Source organism: Anarhichas minor, unplaced genomic scaffold (genome assembly GCF_050575085.1).
Source record: "Anarhichas minor isolate MPS153535 unplaced genomic scaffold, ASM5057508v1 ptg000021l, whole genome shotgun sequence".
Taxonomy (NCBI): Eukaryota; Metazoa; Chordata; class Actinopteri; order Perciformes; family Anarhichadidae; genus Anarhichas; species Anarhichas minor.
In genome coordinates this window covers 3,252,560-3,270,594 of record NW_027466467.1, presented here as the reverse complement: position 1 = coordinate 3,270,594, position 18,035 = coordinate 3,252,560, and the positions used below count along the sequence as shown (strand labels likewise).

The following is an 18,035-nucleotide window of genomic DNA, read 5'->3' as shown; positions in this document are numbered from 1 at the left end:
ATGCACTGAGCTGCAGTCCACTGGTGGAGTAGCTAATAATATACTTTGGTATTAATATTTTTGGTGTCAGCAATCAGCTATTTCATTAGGAGCAAACATCCATCTTTCCCACAGCAGTGAACGCATCATCAGACTGAGAGCAGCATGTGTTTGGTTTCTATTTCAGAGAAAAGGGAGTTTCTTCTGGTGTTTACAAGCAAATCTCGCTTTTTTTCAAATCTAAAGCAAAACTGCTGTTTCACCTGAATTAGTAATGAATTTATTTTGTGTCATTTCTTAGTGTCCTTTGTTTAATCGACTGCAAAGAGACTCAAAAAGACTCCACAGAGACCAAAACAACAACAAATGGATGCAAAGCAGCTGCAAAGAGACACAAAGACACCACAAATTGACTCACAATGACTGTGAAAAAGGGCAAACAAACTACAGAGGCTCAAAATGACTACAAAGAGATGCAAAACGTCTACAAAGAGGCTTAAAATGACTACAGAGAGACACACAACTACAAAAAAAGCTAAACAACCTCAGACAAAAAATAGCTACAAAAATGAAACCAATTCCAAAATGAAACAGAACAACTACAAAGAGAGATGTATAACAACTACAAAGAGACTTAAAAGAACTACAAAAAGAGGATAAACAACTATAAAGTCTGTGTGTTGTGCTCCTATATAGGAGTAGTGGCGGGGCCTTTTGCATGTCTGTGCATAGGGGCCCATTGTCTTATCATCCGACCATGCTGTAAAGGTTTTATATTGTGTATCAGGGACTTTAGATTTGTCTTTTTGGATTTGTGTTAACCTCATCATGTTGGGATCTTACTGTGGACAAAGAGCTAAAACTATCTAATATTTGACATGACAAATGCAAAAACGATACACAAGTCTGTATGAATAGACGTGATATTGTGTTACATGAATCATTTTTGTCTTTCTTCTCCCTGAAGCAACACATTTAATTATCACAGTATGATTATACAGTATAATGATCTGCAGCGTCACCATTAAAGACACAAAGGCCACATGGCTTTCAGTAACACTTTATTTGTGCATATTACTGACATTTTCAATAAAACCATAAAAACGTGTAAATAAAGACAAAGACAGTCCAGCTTACACATCATTTGGTCTCATTCTTTTTTTTAAGCACACGGAGAAACTTTAGCAGCAGCTCACCTCCTCCAAGAAGCAGCACCAAGCATGTAAAGAGAATCAACGGATTGATTTTTGTTTGGTTGCAGCTAAAGCTAAAAGCATCGGCAACACAACGTTTCTCCAGCAGGTTCCACTGTCAGCTGGAAATCACTGCGGCAAACGAGTTTGTTGTGCAGCGTCACAACTGAGTAGATATTGGTGATTCATCAAAGAATATGTGTTTGGTTAAAGTGTAAAATACCCTGCTTTCATTAAATGTGGCACAATGGCTTCTTTCTACAGCCCTCATATTACACAACACCACACAGGAGTAGGAGTATAGTGGCAGAAAAAAATGCAGCAGCTGTTATTATACACCACCACCACATTTGATTGAAAACAACAACCTTATAGTCTTTCTTTTAGAAAATGGCACATTAAGAGTTTTAACTCCGACACTTTCGTTTCTGAGTGAAGGTATGTAACTCTTACTAAGCGCTCAATAAATGGACGGCTTGACATTGATGGTGCAGTGGCCCTTGATGTCTCTGAAGGTGGAGCAGTCGAAGTCGGCCACGAGAGTCTTCTTACCGATCTTGTAGGGAGTGAGCGGGAAGTGCACGCGCATTTGGTTGTTTTTCTTAAGATCTGGAATCCTGTGGGGTAACAAAGAGTGACGTTTGTGGGTATATTTACGTTGCCTGGTGTTATGATAGGCGACATTTCTTTTAACTGATGCAGTGTTGTGCATTAAAACGTACCAGACTAGGCCTGGGTATTCGAAGCACCCTTTTGGTGCAGAAAATAAATATTAAAAGTATTAAAAACCATCAAGTATGTTGGCATCAAATGCCTCATCGGGTTCATAATCTCAATCTTATCCTTTGATCAGACAGTTCCTGATTTAGGTCAAAATGTTGCTGATATGAGTTTTATTGAGATAATGTTGTTGTGCACTGCTTGTGTTTGGACAACATTTTAACATTTTGTTCAATAAAAAAAGTTTTTTTTATATTTTAGGTATGGTGACCAAAACGTTTTGGTGTCGGTTTATATTTCAGATTGGTATTGAAACATCTCAACTCTAAGGCTTAATCACAAACACACGCATCACTAAAACAAATCGTATAAATGTATTTTGATCTTAATTGCATTTGACATTTATCAATAAAAATGCCTGAAACTTGCTGGTTGCAGCTTTAATTTGTTTTCATATCGTTAAGAATACTTTCTAAGAATACTATAAATGTGTGGTTGCATATATCAAACTAAGATTATGCATATTTTTTGTGCTCTATAGTATTTTGTGATTGACAATCAAAACTATTGTTAATACATATTGTAATAAAATAACTATTTGTTATTTTCACCTTTACTGTAACCAGCCTAACACCATGAAAAGCATTCATCATCCCAGCCAGGCTATGTTAGACAAACACACACACACACACAATCACACACACACACACACACACACACACACACACACACACACACACACACACACATACTCACTCGAGTTTAACCTCGTCACGCAGTAGGCCGCTTCCAGTGAGAGTCAGAGAGCACTGCGTCAGCGTCTCGTTGACTGGGTTCTTGAAAATCACCTCCACTATTACCTGACGGTACAGTCTGCCCTTTTTGGGAATCTGAAACACACATTTGAACAGATTATTCAAATACATTCAGTCAGGCAACTGAACTTGTTGAAACAACTACCCATCATGCACCAAGAGAGGAAAGAAAAGGCAAAATAAAAAGGTTTGTAAGTTTTTATGCCAAGGAGTTTAAAATGTAAGGTTACAACTTTTTACACATGACTGTAAACAAATTGTATTAATGTAATAGTAATTTTATTGTCTCCCAGACTCTATCCATGTAATGACATGACAATGGCTCAAATAATAATATCCCACATAAAGGCAGAGGTGGAGGAACTAATAATTATATCTTTTATTTAAGTAAAAGTACTTATTCTGCACTTAAAATGCTCCTCGACAACCGAACGTCCTGCACTTATTGTGCAATAAAATGTTTCCTGTCGTTGTTTTACGTAAGTAATAATGTACATTGAGGTGGTTATTATTGCACAATAATGACATTATCCTGCTTATTACACGGCTGCTTATTAAAGAAATCAATAATTTGACACACAATATAGATTTAAAAATTGTATTTATATATTAATAATACATATAATATATTTATTTACATATCATTTTTAACGCCCAGAGATAGACAGGCAGTTTGGTGCGGCGTCAGCAGTGATTTGGACGAGCGTTTACTACATTTATTACTTAAATACCTGCTCATGACATTTCCATCAGCTGTAGTTTATTGCCAATTAGGGAACGTTTGCATGCTAACACACTACACTAAGATGGTAAACACATATATGTTAAATTTGTCATTGTGAGCATGTTACCATGCTGACATGAGTATTTAGCCCAAAGCACCACTGGGCCTATGTACGGCGTCACAGTACCGATAGCTTGGCTGGAGTCTCGTTATATATACTTTTATCATTTTGTTCATTTTGGAACTTTAATGCTAGACTTTGAATGTGAAAAGAGACACAAACAGCTGTGTGACAGACAGCTGAACAAAGCTGGACGACATGTCTTTATGATTTGAGATTTGTTTTTACTGACGTTGATGGTGATGGGAGGGTCAAGCAGCACGACATCATCCTCAGCCAGGTATGAGTAGTCTGGCTTCTCTTTGTCCGTGACCACAGCTGAAACCTTAATGCTGTCGCACTCCAACATGGGTTTACGGTAGTCCGAGAACGGGATCCGGATAGGGATGACCAGATCTCCAAGAGACAGAGGAAGAGAAGAGTCGGTTCACAACAAATTCAACAAAAACATACGGTTTTCCATACACATAGTTTTGGTTATATTTGTGAACCTTTTGAGGTATCTGCCTCCAAAATTCAACAGTTACATGTTCACAGAAGAAGATTCACCTATCCCAGGCTGCAGCGTCTTCTCCTTCACCTCATTCCGGATGTTCACACCCGATTCACCGTTGTACCTCATGGCTTGGACCCTGATGTTGATGGACAACGGCCTGGCAGCAGTGCTCTTACTCTGCAGCACCAGCTTCAATCTCACGTTCTTACCGTTCGTCGGTGGGGTCACCTGCAGCACCACACAATGAGACATTGATAAAAGACCAAAATAAACGTATTGAAAGAAATCCAAAGGAATTAGTCTTTGATCAAGTAGTTAATAACAGGTAACAACAGTTACAAGATATGTGTTTGTTTAGGTTTAAAATATCTGGGTTGTTGAAGTTTAACCTTGCCATTACTGATTATATTTTGAATAAAATAAAAAAATGTGGCCATTTAAAATCAAAGAAAAATAAATTATGGTTTGATTAAAAGAGGATAAAGTGATGACTGCCACCGCAATCAAAGGTAAAAGCAGATCATTTTTTGGTATTTTGTCTTTTTGTTGTACTTCTTCCACATACGATTTTTATTTATTTTTGCTATTTATGCAGATGTCAGGATAATCCCAAAGCTTGTATCTGTTGGAAAAGTAGTTACTGTCTTTAGAGTGAGACATTTCCTGATTTAATTTCATGGTGACTTCTGATGCGTTTGTCCTGTGAGTGTATAATATGGTGTCATCTCCAAACATCATGATTTCGACATCATTGCACACGGATAACAGATCATTGATATATTGATTGATATATTCTGAAGAGCAGTGGCCCTAAAATCGAGTATTGTGACTTTTCCCAAGGTGCAGTTTTTTTAGGGGTGATAATTGAGGTGTGACTTATTCACAACAAAGCAGAAAAAAAGAAAGTTGATATTTCGATGGTTAGTATTTTTGCCATTTTTGCTTTCATTAGGAAAAGGCAATAGACATGTGGAAGATTGGAAACAGCAACAAAGGTCCCCAACGGGTTTCGAAGTGTGGATGTTGCAGTTCATGCTCAAACTTAAACCCTACCAGGACCTCGTCTAAGTTTTGTTTTAAATCAAAATAGCCAAAAATCAAAATAACATACAAGACATCCTATTCAATAGTCTAAAGGGAAACTTTAGTTTCTGTGACGCACCTCTTCAAAATGCATAAACACTTGTGGTGGCAGAGTTGGCTGTAGGGGGCTGACGCAGGGTACTGTGGTCTCATTCTCCGCCTCGTCAGCACTCTCATTTTCTTCGTCCGTCTCTTCATTCTCTGAGCCCTCCTCCGTCTCTTCAACCTTAATGTTCTCCCCGCTCTCCTCATTCTCGCCTTTTTCTTCCATCTCTTCATTCTCGTCGTCCTCCTCCTCCTTCTCTTCATCAACACTGGAGTAGTCTCTGGTGATGGCGATTTCAAAGACAGACCTCTCCTTATCTGATCCTGTAATTATGGGGATTCAATCAATTTCCTAAGCTACTATAGACACCCTTTACAGCCAGCGTCAAAATGCTGCTCATAGTTTAGCATAGCCTTCTGCTAACCTCCTCAGCCGACATGGCTGTACCACAGCACACTCACGCAGAAGGCTATGCTACGCCCGTGTCACTTCTAGCATGTGTTTTCATTACAAAACTTATTTCAGAGACCTCATCAGGGAAAACCACGACGACTTCATGACTCCCAATTACAAGACAGCAAAATATGTAGTGTGAACAGTAGAGCTATCGGATGACTTTGAAAGTCATAAAGTGTGAACTTGGCCTAACCAGTGTAGCATTAAAGCATGGTGGAATTACCACGCTAACTAGCGGACAGCTGGCTACTTAGCTAGCTTGCAAATTCCGCCTTTTTAACGGCTGGCTAGTTACCTAGCTACCATGCTAATTCCACCATGCTTTCATGCTAACTATACACTGCTTGTAGAAAGTGAGCCCAGACTGGTATTTTCTTGAGTGACTACAAAATAACAAGCCAATAAAACTTGCTTAACTAACATGCTCAGAGAATCAAAAATACTACATCGTGTTTCCTAACAGAGCAGAGGTCTATAGTGCAGCATAAACAGGTGTTTGACAGGTGAACCAACCCTCTCTGTGTTTGTAGTTGTCGGTGATGTTATTCCTCTTGTCTGAGCCGACAGTCTTGGTGGAGATATTCTGACCGACTTTCGAGGTGTCAGAAAAGATTTTCACCATTGAATCGTCAGCTTTCACCTGATACAACACACAAACACAGACAATAGAAACAACAAAAATACATTAGGCTTCGGCTGGCCCTCTTTTTTTTTTTACACTAAATCACTAAATGTGACGTTGAGATTTGGCTGTAAATCTGCTTACTGACCCGCCAGCGAATACAGTCGGCATTGACCTCAGCGAAGACAAACGGGATGTCATATTTGAGGTCTGTCTGTCCGCTCCGGACGGCTGTGACTGGAGCTGGACCGCAGCAGTATACACCTACAGGAGGAGAGACGTTAAAATATTAAAATAAAGTAACAAACTTCTCAACTCACACAGAGTAGTTTGGTATAATGCGATTTAAAGACATCTGTAGGATTTTAAAATGCCATCTGTTCGTTGACAGACACCGCGATGAAAGCAACAAGGAAATGTTTCATTTCTATCACAACTAAAATGTATGCTTGTATACATGCATATAGTAGTTTAAAGGGGCTTTCACAACAAAATCAATGAATTGAAGGGGCTGCGTTGCATGCATGTGCAGAACTAAAACAATAAGTTGATTAATCGACAGAAAATTGATCTGCAACTATTTTGATATACGTGTTTTAGTGAAATGCCAAACATTTGTTGGTTCCAGCTTCTAACATGTGAGTGTGTTTTCTTTGTCATATGTGTTAGTAAGCTAAATATCTTTAGAGTTCGGACTGTTGGTGGAACAAACCTAAACATTTGAGGATTTCACATTTGGATATGTGTGTGTGTTGCTGCAGGTGCAGGAGATAAAATAGAAACCAGCAAATCCGGTTTAAACAAGAGAGTCTGTACCGCCGCTTGTCTCTTGTGGTGTTGGATCCAGAACTTGCCAGCCGTCATATTTGCCGTCTTCTGCCAGGTCTGGTCTCCTCATCCACGCCTCCACCCACACGTGGAAGTTCCTAAAACACAAAACAACATTCAGAATCTGCAGCAGTGCAGTAGATCTGAAACACACCACTGGAGTATTATATTAAACAATAATAGTCTGGAATATTCTTTTAAGATCCCTTTTGGACATGTTTTAAGACATACAAATACATAATAATAATAATCTGTCTATGGTTCTATTTCCTTGTTAAAAATGTCTTTAATTAAGTAACTAAAATGTACAATAATAAGTTATGTAAATGGTTTAACAGGTTGATTCTGAAATATGGAAAACAAAGAAAATTTTTAGAATTTTGATTTTGTAAAAACAAATATCAAGTTCTTCCTGGAATAAAGATAAACCACTCAAACTAGAACACTGGATTCATTCTGCAGCACTGGACTGATATGTTCTTCTTTTTGTTAAAAGATGAAGTTCTCGATGTTAGCATCTAGTCCCGATAGACCACAGTGTGTCACTCTTTGACTCATGTTTTGAGGTATATACTGTAAAAGCTTCATAAAGAAGATAGAAGTTAAAGGACACAGATCACAGTCTAAAAGTGAAACACATAACATCATTCTATTATTGGCGGATAAAAAGCTCTCAGGGCGAGTCGCCACACCCAAACAACACCAGACTGTTATTGTAGTTGCAGTTATAATGAGCCGAGATGTTGGCGTGATGATAGGCCTGAGAATGGGTTTAATATCTTACCTGATCAAATAAAACTGGCTTCTCCTTTCAGTTCACAAGTTGGCAGGTCGCCATTTGACCGTTGGCATAATCAGTTCACGAAATCTATTTATTCTTTGCACGACTTTAGTCAATATCTTAACAACAGATCACATGACCAGTTTTATGTCAAAAACACACCGAGAATTTTCACCTGAGCTCTTTTATAGCCTTGTTTTTCAGCTGCAGCAGGCAGAGCAAGAACAAAACGGAGCTAAAAATAAAGTGAATATTGTTCGTAGATTCATCAGGTTAAAACACAACTCCTCCAAAATGAATGATCACTTTGATATGTAACTGCTGGATGTGCCATATTGACTGAAAAGATCATAAAATATCAGTTTCTGTTAACTAAAATGGCCAAAAAAAGTGAGTTATTGAAGGTTTAAAGTCAAATTAAAATTTGCTTTTTTTTTGTTTAAATTTGAACTGTGTTATTCTAGTAAAATTTTGGAATGGGAAAAATGCGTTTTATTTCGCCCTCAGACAGCTACTACTATCTCTGGTGCAAAACCACCCAATTTCAAAATCCTACAACACCAACTGCATGGCCACAATGTTAAAGGGATATTGTGGTGTACTGGGTAAGAGTTGTGTGACGTGTTTTAACTTTAAGGGGCTTAAGATATTGAAGCCTCTGTGTCTCACCAAACACTGTCGGGGGATGGCCTCTCTCGGACTCCGTAGTCGGCGTGATAAACGTCGATGCTCAGATTCTTGTCGGTGTCGTGGGCGGACTGGAAGTTGCTGACCACGCGGCACGGAATGCCCAGCAGGCGCATCACTGAAACCAAACATGAAGATTTGAGTCACTCAAACAAGCAACATGACACCTTTCTGGTAGAGAAACAATGCCCTTCTTTTGTTTAAACCTAACTAGACATTTACCTAAATATAAACTAGTTTAGTTTTCTCTTTGTTGTTGCATGTTGTAACCTCTTTGCTAAGCTGCCACAGTGCCGGAATCATGACCATTTACTGTCAAAGCAACAAAGACACATTCAGATACAGTTTTTTTCCTGCTCGGCAAGTGTGCTTTACTCGAAACACACACACACACACACACACACACACACACGCACAAGATCATGAACTGACAAAGATTCAACAGCATGCTTCATTGAACCACAGAGAACACTGCTTCAGAGCTAACACGCCTAATGAGGGGAAAAATAGAGTTGTCAGAGACACTCGGGAGGCGGCTGTTATTAATGGGATTTAGCTACTATATCCAGAAATCCTCCAAAAGAGTCACGTGATCTGTGTCAACATTATGAGTCAGAAGATATTTTTTATTGCAGCTCTCCGTCGTTCGTTACAATATAGAGTGCTGCAGGTATGAAGTATTTAAGGTGGCCTCACTCATGCTTCCCTCCACAAAAAGCCAATGGGAATTTTTATTTAGGGTTTTGGAATATTGCAGAAAATAAGTTGTGTGACAAACAAACGTTTATGATACCTGTATGTTTTCTTCAGGAAGTTAATCTTCACAAATGAACAGCATTTTTATGATTTTTGAAGCATGAACAGACAATATTAGTAGTCACTTGTTGACTTTTTTTAAGACGTGAAACCTTCAAAATTCACTAGAGGGCTATTTGCTGACGTATCAAAAATGTTCTCTGACAGACAAATCGATCAATTGTTTCAGAGCTACTATTCTACTTTACAGATGTTGTTTCAGGTGTGAGAACCTGCAAAGACAGACGTTACCTGAACACATCACACCGGCGAACACCCAGCATTGCCCGTACTTGACTCTCTGGCAGCTGTTGTCGAACCAGCGCTTAAGGATGGCGTGACTGCCGGTCCAGTGAGTCGGTCTGAACCCGTCATGATATGAACCGTCCCAGCGTCCCACCAGGACTCCGCTGTCATCGTGACTGTTGATCTGAAAGAAAACAAGGAAATTCTATTTGATTTCAAAGTTAAACTGACGGCTTTGCAAAAATTGACCTGATGGTTAATTATAAAGTGAGAAAATAATGGTTTATGGTTTCTTTCTAAAAATCGATTAAGTCTGCGTTAAGCTGTGAATGTCAGTCACACAGGGTCATTAGTTTCTAACTTTCTAATAAGCAAAAAAAGATTTTTAAAAACTAAAACATCTCTGGATTTTGGTAAGTGTCCGCCCATAAATGCTTTGCTGCTATAAAGGTGTGTGGACACAGAGAGCGCGTCCTACCATGGCGCTGATCACGCGGCCGACGTAGATGGGGTTACAGCGAGCAGAGACGTCGTCAGCTGGGTCAATGAAGTGTTTGTGGTTGAGGTCCAACATCTTCAAACAAATGTCCACCATCTTGTCCTCAAACTGAACAGAAGGAATGAGAGGAGACGCTCTTGAATTGTATCTTCTTTACGTCGGTACAGATGGGAATATGATTTAAACTTTACAAGAGACATCATCTGCTCTTGGCAGTACAGTACAATAAGATTAAAGTTTAGGATACAGAATTCAAAACTCAACATCCAAGGTACCAAAGATAACCCTGAATGTTGAGTACTTACTGTTCAGTATCGGAATTTTAAATCTAGATTTATGAATTCTGAAATATTGTATATTATATACAAAATAATTCAGGGCCATGAATTCAGTGATATTTAAATTTCAACATTAAGCATTCGGTAGTGATTACATATTTTTGGCCATTGCTTCCATGAAAAGTATCCGTGTGTGTGTGTGTGTGCATGTATTACTAATGTTGTGAGGACATACATCTGTTTACACAGTCACATTGTGGGGACTCACCTTCCCTTTGGGGACTAAATGGATGTCCCCATAACATAAATCATTACATTTAGGTGAAGACTTGGTTTAGGGTTAGGTTAAGGTAAACGTTAGGTTTAGGGTTAGGATTAGGCAAGTAGCGTTTATGGTTAGGGTTAGGCAAAATCTCCGGGAAATTAATGTAAGTCAATGGAACGTCCTCTGAAGTGATGGAAACACGACTGTGTGTGTGTGTGTGTGTTTAAGAGTACCTGCCCGTAGTCCCAGTCAAGAGGGAAGATGTAGTTACTACTTCCTCTGTAGATGACTCCTCTTTCATTCATCACATACTCATTTATCTCCTTCTCTTCCTTCATATACACCCAGTCATCTACAGAGAGAGTGAATTCATACAGACGGATATTATTCAGTTTACAGGGTTAGTAGTATTCAAAAACTTCTGCATTTTAAAATCTTACTGAGGCAAAAAAGACATGATCATTATCAGCAAAATGTACTTAACGTATCAAAAGTAACAGACAAGCAGTGTTGGACTGCAACTACAGAAAGTACACTACATTTACGCAAGTACTGTGCTTACGTTTAAAATTGAGGTACTTGTACTTGACTTCAGTGTTTTCTTTTCATGCAACATTCTACTTCTTCTTAACGACATCTCAGAGGGAAATATTAATAGCACCTTTTAACTTCAATACATTTTCTTTAATTACTAGCTACTTTACGAATCAAGATTTTCTACAAAAAAAGATATGATTTTATAAAACATAATGCTTTGTTTCAAGTTTAACTACAACTTACAACATTTCCATGCAGGGCTTTGTCTTGTAACAGAGCGTTTTAACGGTGTGGTTTTTAGTACTAGACCTACCGGAGCACCAGGGGTTGTAGAGCACCACCAGCGTTGGCAGCGGCTTCTCCTCGTCCCGGTGTTTCACAACCAGGTTGAACGCCCCGATGGGGGTGTCAGCCGGCGGGGTGATGGTGAGGACCAGGAGGCCTTTCGGCGGGGAGGCCTCCTTGTGAAGCTCTACCTTCCACACAGCCTTTGCTGATGGAGAAGGTTTCTTGAGACCTGGGATACTGAAGAACGACAGCGTCCCCTGCTTCTCGGTCGGATCTTTTCCTGTCAGACATATATTCACTGTTGTAACAATACTGCTATATATTTATAACTAATCAATACAAGTTAAAACACTGACGCAATAGTTCACGTACTGGACAGAAATCCCTTGAAAATACCAAAAAAAGAGAAAACAGGGTAAAGCTTTCCGGCTAGCCCAAAGAAGACCTGTCTTTACGTAATGATTCCCACATTTGCATTTAACTTGATCGAAAATGTAATTAAACCCAGTAATGCAACAGAATGTCCCGACTGATATTTTAATAACATGTTTACTGATTATGTAATACCTAATTACATTTTCCAGAACTTGACAAAACAACTAGGGTGTGCGCTCACAGGAATCTGACAGTACGTTTCCCAACACAAGTCAAAATCTAAAAGTTTCTAATTTTAAATGTAATTAAATGTTAAGGATAACTTTTTTTTCTTCATAAAAGTAACAAAATATACCTGAAAGGTATTACATTATATTTCATCATCATCTATAAAGTTTTTGTGTTATCAGTCAGGCCATTTTATTACATTATCGGTAGAATTATTACATTATTGGGTTTTGTTTGATTTTTCGATTACGTTAGGTGCAAATATGGTTACATTTTCAGGAAATTATTACAGAAGTATTGAAGAATGAATGTTCAGGGGAAACAGTATCGACAAACAAAATGAGTTTTGTGCTAATGGGAAGCTTCAACAACTAATAAAAACAACTCATTTCATGAAAGACCGACCTGTTGCTGCAAAGATGGCGAGTGGGTAAAGGTTTAGGTTGAAAGGTTGACTCAGATGAAGGGTCACTTTGAAGGATTGGCCTCGCCGCACAATCAGCTGATCCAGTGAGACTTCACTGGTGTGGTGCACAGAGTTGTTGACTTTAGGGTGGAGGTCCACTCCTTCAAAGACTGAAAGAAAATAAAAACACACAAACATGAACAGGTTAACAGAAATTTGTGATGATTTTTCAGCACTGTAGCATTCGCTCAACTGATGAAAAATGGAACCAAGTACACCAAATGCTAAATAAGACAATTTTAGTGAACCAAAATGTTACGGAAAACACACTGTGAAAGGATTGAAGTTGTAAGACAAAAACACGGATAACTCACAGACCAGATAACACCGTGATAGAGACCTGTCAATCACAAGGATAGCCCGCCCTAAAGCATCCCCTGCTTTATGGTCTGTTTGACTCTAAATGGACCATAAGTTACTAAATGAACATCATGCTGTATTGAAGAAGACTTGAAACTAGAATGGTCGTGAACGTGAATGGTCATGCGATAAGCTTTTTCAGGCATTAGTATGGACCTTTTTATCAGGCGACAACCTCCGGTTCTGCTGAGTAAAGCCAATGTAAGTGTCTTAAAACTTGCATTCTCTCTACTGACCAGCAGGGGGCGACTCCTCTGGTTGTATAGAAGTCTATGAGAAAATGACTCTACTTCTCTCTTGATTTATTACCTCAGTAAACATTGTAAACATGAGATTATGGTCTCAATCTCTAGTTTCAAGTCTTCTTCAATACAGCATGATGTTCATTTAGTACATTATGGTCCATTTAGAGTCAAATAGACCATAAAGCAGGGGATGCTTTAGGGCGGACTTGCTGTGATTGACAGGTTGCTACCGCTACCAGAGACGTATACGCCGTCTCTACATCACTCCTCCGCATTCCAAATATGGTAACCTCAGTTCATCGGTTGCAAAAAAGCCAAGATGGCCACTGTGAAATCGCCAAACTCGAGTCTTCAAAACAGCAGTCCACAAACCAATGGGTGACGTCACGATGACAACGTCCACTTATATATACAATATATAGTTATGGACCGAGCTAATTTCTAAAACGGTGCTTAAACACTTGTGCGTATGGAGATTGTAGCATTTAAAAAAAAAGTGTTTAGTGTGGATGTAGTCTAAGTTTAACACGACAGATGCTCTGCTGTGACGAACCTACAGATAATGATCACCTCACTTTTCACTTCTATGGAGCATTTTAGCCTCAGCTCATTGCTTTTTTCTTTTGGCTTTCAGTCTCACCATCATCATAAGCATACTCACAGGAGCATACGTTTTCAATTAAACAAACTTTGATGAGCCTGCTGCACGTGTCCTGCTCAGTACCAAACAACACAGACGCAAACTAGGTGTTGAACATGGTGCAGAATCAAGCAGCTCAAGAACCAAACATGTCCCTCAGGCAGAAAACAACAACCTAAATACAGCTACATATAGAACTGACGCATTTCTTTTTGATTCGGACCCGCGGTTGCAAAATCCTCTGTCAGGCGGTGTTTGATTAATGTGATAAGAGTGTTTTAATAGTTGCATAAAAGTTTAGCACAACACAACTCCATGGCTGCAAAAAAAACGAGATATGAAAGAGTTAACATTAGATGATGATGAGGAGCTCATGGGCCTACAAGTAGGGTTGTTGTTTTACAGGATGTGAGGTACTGAAGCGTACAGTTATTTAAGGAGGTGCGTCTCTGCAAATCATCTCTGTGGAAGCATATAAAGTATAAATTAGGCAAAACAGATAACCTTTGTGTACTTACTAGATTCTTTAGTTTCCTCTGTCATCTTTCCAAAAGTTCCCCTCTGAGAACAGTAGGTGTGAAGACGGTGAAGTGCACTCTGGCAGACAGTCAGCGGCGCACTGATAAGTGACCTCTAGGGTTTCACTGTATTTAAAAGACCTCACAAGCCCAACCCAGACATCAGATAAACATCAGACAGACATCAGATAAACGCAACAGGTATCGTGACTTACATTGTTAATCACTTCCTGGCAGCGTTGCATTGCTAAATGGCATTTTAGATGGTAATGCTGGGGTTGCCAAACTACTGCCAAGCCTTACTAAACTGGTTTATCCTTATGCAGTGGAAACTCCCACAGGAATGACAAGGATTACATTGTCTTGTATCCGTACATTTGCATGCATCATTTACTTTTTTAAAGAGGAGTCTAAACTGCTTCATACCGTTGTGCTTGTTCACACATGGGCATGTCCCGATTCCTGTTACTGTTATAGGCTTGAGGGCGAAGTGATCGGGATAGCGGCCTCCAAATGGAGGATTTTTCAAAGGTACACTCCAAAGCAAAGGTTTAAAAACTATGATAACATAGTATTATATTAGTTTCATGTCGTTTTAATGTATTATATACCTTTTATTTATAACAAGCATAAAAAACGCAAGAAAACAACAAAACGCTCCTGCTGGCTAACGTTACAACATTGTAATAAGGCTGATTTGTGCATCACAGTCCTGCATTTAACATATTTCTATGTCGCATTTCCCCCCCGTCGATGGCATGTGACGCCCGAAATTTAACTTTTGTCCAGCAGTGAAGTCGCCGCACTTGTCACCGCTCCTCTGGCAGGGTAGGAACGCGGGGTTGCTAGCCGACAGAGAACCGCTGTTCTGTCATGAAGTGGCTCGTCACGTCTGTTTTTGCACATCGCAATTGACAACGTATCAGTATTTTGAAGGGTAGTTTCAGTTCATAGGGGAAGATTTCAACCTCTAACCTCTAACCCCTTTAAGCTGATATGCCGAACTTGTTAACAAACATTTGCTGATCTACACATCCAGCAGTTAGCCAGCAACACGATCTTTCATTTGGAGTCGTGTTTGTGTCGACCTGATAAACGTGAGTCCAATATTCACTCTGTTTTAGCTCCATTTTTGGTCTCCACCTACTCTTGAGAGAGATTTCTGTCTCTTTAGCTGCTAAATGCTCCATTATGTTCAGCAGCTGGTCTCTAACTGTGTCTGTCTGCTGTTTGATGCTGAGCAGGAAGTGTGCTGTGTTACAGATATTTTTAAAACAGCTTCCTGCTGTTTTAACGGAAAGACGCTATGAAAGCGTTGAGAGTGAAGTTGTGGCTTGACAGCTAAACAGTGAACTGAAACTAAACAGCTCTTTAAATCTGAAGAGAGCTGCAGATTCAGGTGATCAGTAAGTTACATTATTGATTACTTCAATTCAGTAAGAAGCCCCGTCTCCTACAACATTAAGTTCCCATTTACTAAACGGCGTTCTCACTTGGATGGTGGTGACAGTTTATGCGTGGGCAATATGATGTCACATTAAATTATATAGCCTACACCTTAAAAGAAGCTCTGCAGGTTTTTAAGTGCAGAAAACATGAACATGTTGTCCTGGTTTCTATTGGAGTTTCTGATCTGTTTGTGTAAATAAATAGAGGTTTGATTTTAATAGATTACTCATCATTTTTTCAAGTTATTGTATCTGTTATTTGGTCCATAAATTTAATTTACTCTTTCATTTAATTTTCTAATTTTGAGATACTGCAGGTGGACTTCGTGTAGCAACTTTGTAGTAATTCATTTTAAAGTAGTTACTCTTCGCAACCGATGCCTTGGCATCCTCCCCAAACGTACAACAATATGGTTAGAATGAAAATCGAATGATTTTGTCCATATTTAGAAGAATTTAATAGGTTTTCAACTTATTGGACGGATGTTAAACTTCTCCTTTTTGTCTCCAGCAATGATTTGCATCATTTTTTAGTTATGTTAATCTCCCCCCCCGCCTGTGAGGTTAGGGTTAGGAGTCCACTTAAAAGATTACGACGCTGATATAAACGTAGGATGTGAATCTGTCTAATATTGCTTTTGATTGTTGTTCTGCATTAATTTCCTTCATGTCCACAATGACGCTTACCTCAATTGTGCAACATTGCCGAAATGTTTTCAACCGTTTTTTAGTGATGACATGACATTAAATGCTTTGTTCCGCACTGTTGGTCACTGGGAAACTCCCAGTGGTAACAATGTTCTGTGACTATTTATTTATTTTCTGTGACCGGGGTATCACACTACTCAGCCTCCCGGGGAAGGCTTATGCCAGGGTGCTGGAAAGGAGGCTCCGACCGTTTGTCGAACCTCAGATTCAAGAGGAGCAATGCGGATTCCGTCCCGGCCGTGGAACAGTGGACCAGCTCTTTACCCTCGCAAGACTACTGGAGGGGTTCTGGGAGTTTGCCCAACCAGTCTACATGTGTTTTGTGGACTTGGAGAAGGCTTTCGACCGGGTCCCTCGGGGGTTCTTGTGGGGGGTGCTGCGGGAGTATGGGGTGCCGGACCCATTACAACGAGCGATCCGGTCTCTGTACGACTGCAGTAGGAGCTGTGTCCGCATTCTCGGCAATAAGTCAGACACGTTCCCGGTGGGTGTTGGCCTCCGCCAGGGCTGCCCTTTGTCTCCGGTCCTGTTCGTGACTTTCATGGACAGGATATCTAGGCGCAGCCGGGGGGTGGAGAACGTCAGGTTCGGGGGTCTCGGGATCGCCTCTCTGCTGTTTGCAGATGATGTGGTCCTGTTAGCCTCCTCGGATCGTGACCTCCAGCATTCACTGGGGCGGTTTGCAGCCGAGTGTGAAGCAGCGGGGATGAGAGTTAGCACCTCCAAATCTGAGGCCATGGTGCTCTGCCGGAAACCGGTGGATTGCTCCCTCCAGGTGGGGACGGAGTGCCTACCTCAAGCGAAGGAGTTTAAGTATCTCGGGGTCTTGTTCACGAGTGAGGGTAAGATGGAGCGGGAGATCGACAGACGGATCGGTGCGGCTGCAGCAGTAAAGCAGGCGCTGCACCGGACCGTCTTGGTGAAGAGGGAGCTGAGCCGGAAGGCAAAGCTCTCAATTTACCACTCGGTCTACGTTCCTACCCTCACCTATGGTCACGAACTCTGGGTCGTGACCGAAAGGACAAGGTCGCGGCTACAAGCGGCCGAAATGAGTTTCCTCCGTAGGGTGGCCGGGCTCAGCCTTAGAGATAGGGTAAGGAGCTCGGTCATCAGGAGGGAGCTTGGAGTCGAGCCGCTACTCCTTCGCGTCGAAAGGAGTCAGCTGAGGTGGTTCGGGCATCTAATTAGGATGCCTCCTGGACGCCTCCCACTGGAGGTTTTCCAGGCACGTCCAACTGGGAAGAGACCCCGGGGAAGACCCAGAACACGCTGGAGGGATTACATCTCCCAGCTGGCCTGGGAACGCCTCGGGATCCCCCAGAATGAGCTTGAACATGTTGCCGGTGAGAGGGAGGTCTGGGTCAGCCTGCTTGGCCTGTTGCCACCGCGACCCGACCCCGGATAAGCGGAGGAAAATGGATGGATGGACTATTTATCAATGGTGAGTGGACTGGGAGGAGCTGATCTTCATCAGCAACTCTTTAGCTCAATAATCAGTCTCGTCTTCTACCAGATCTATTATGTCTGGTTCTACCCATGTCTGGTCTGACTCTCTCCAGATCTGGTGACATGGTTTCCTTACTGTTCA

General features: G+C 40.6%; 1 protein-coding gene across 1 annotated transcript; it reads right to left on the bottom strand.

Annotated features, from left to right (window-relative positions):
- Positions 1–1,023: 1,023 nt before the first annotated feature.
- LOC142954974 (protein-glutamine gamma-glutamyltransferase E-like) lies at positions 1,024–18,035 on the bottom strand. Its single transcript, XM_076096352.1, has 15 exons — positions 14,292–18,035; positions 12,468–12,638; positions 11,485–11,739; positions 10,868–10,986; positions 10,071–10,199; positions 9,599–9,776; positions 8,534–8,669; positions 7,072–7,181; positions 6,404–6,519; positions 6,147–6,273; positions 5,211–5,500; positions 4,102–4,276; positions 3,785–3,948; positions 2,649–2,782; positions 1,024–1,789 (listed from the first exon to the last, which is right to left on the bottom strand). Exons 1-15 carry the CDS (start codon positions 14,314–14,316, stop codon positions 1,633–1,635), a joined length of 2,286 nt encoding a protein of 761 aa, XP_075952467.1. The 5' UTR covers positions 14,317–18,035; the 3' UTR covers positions 1,024–1,632.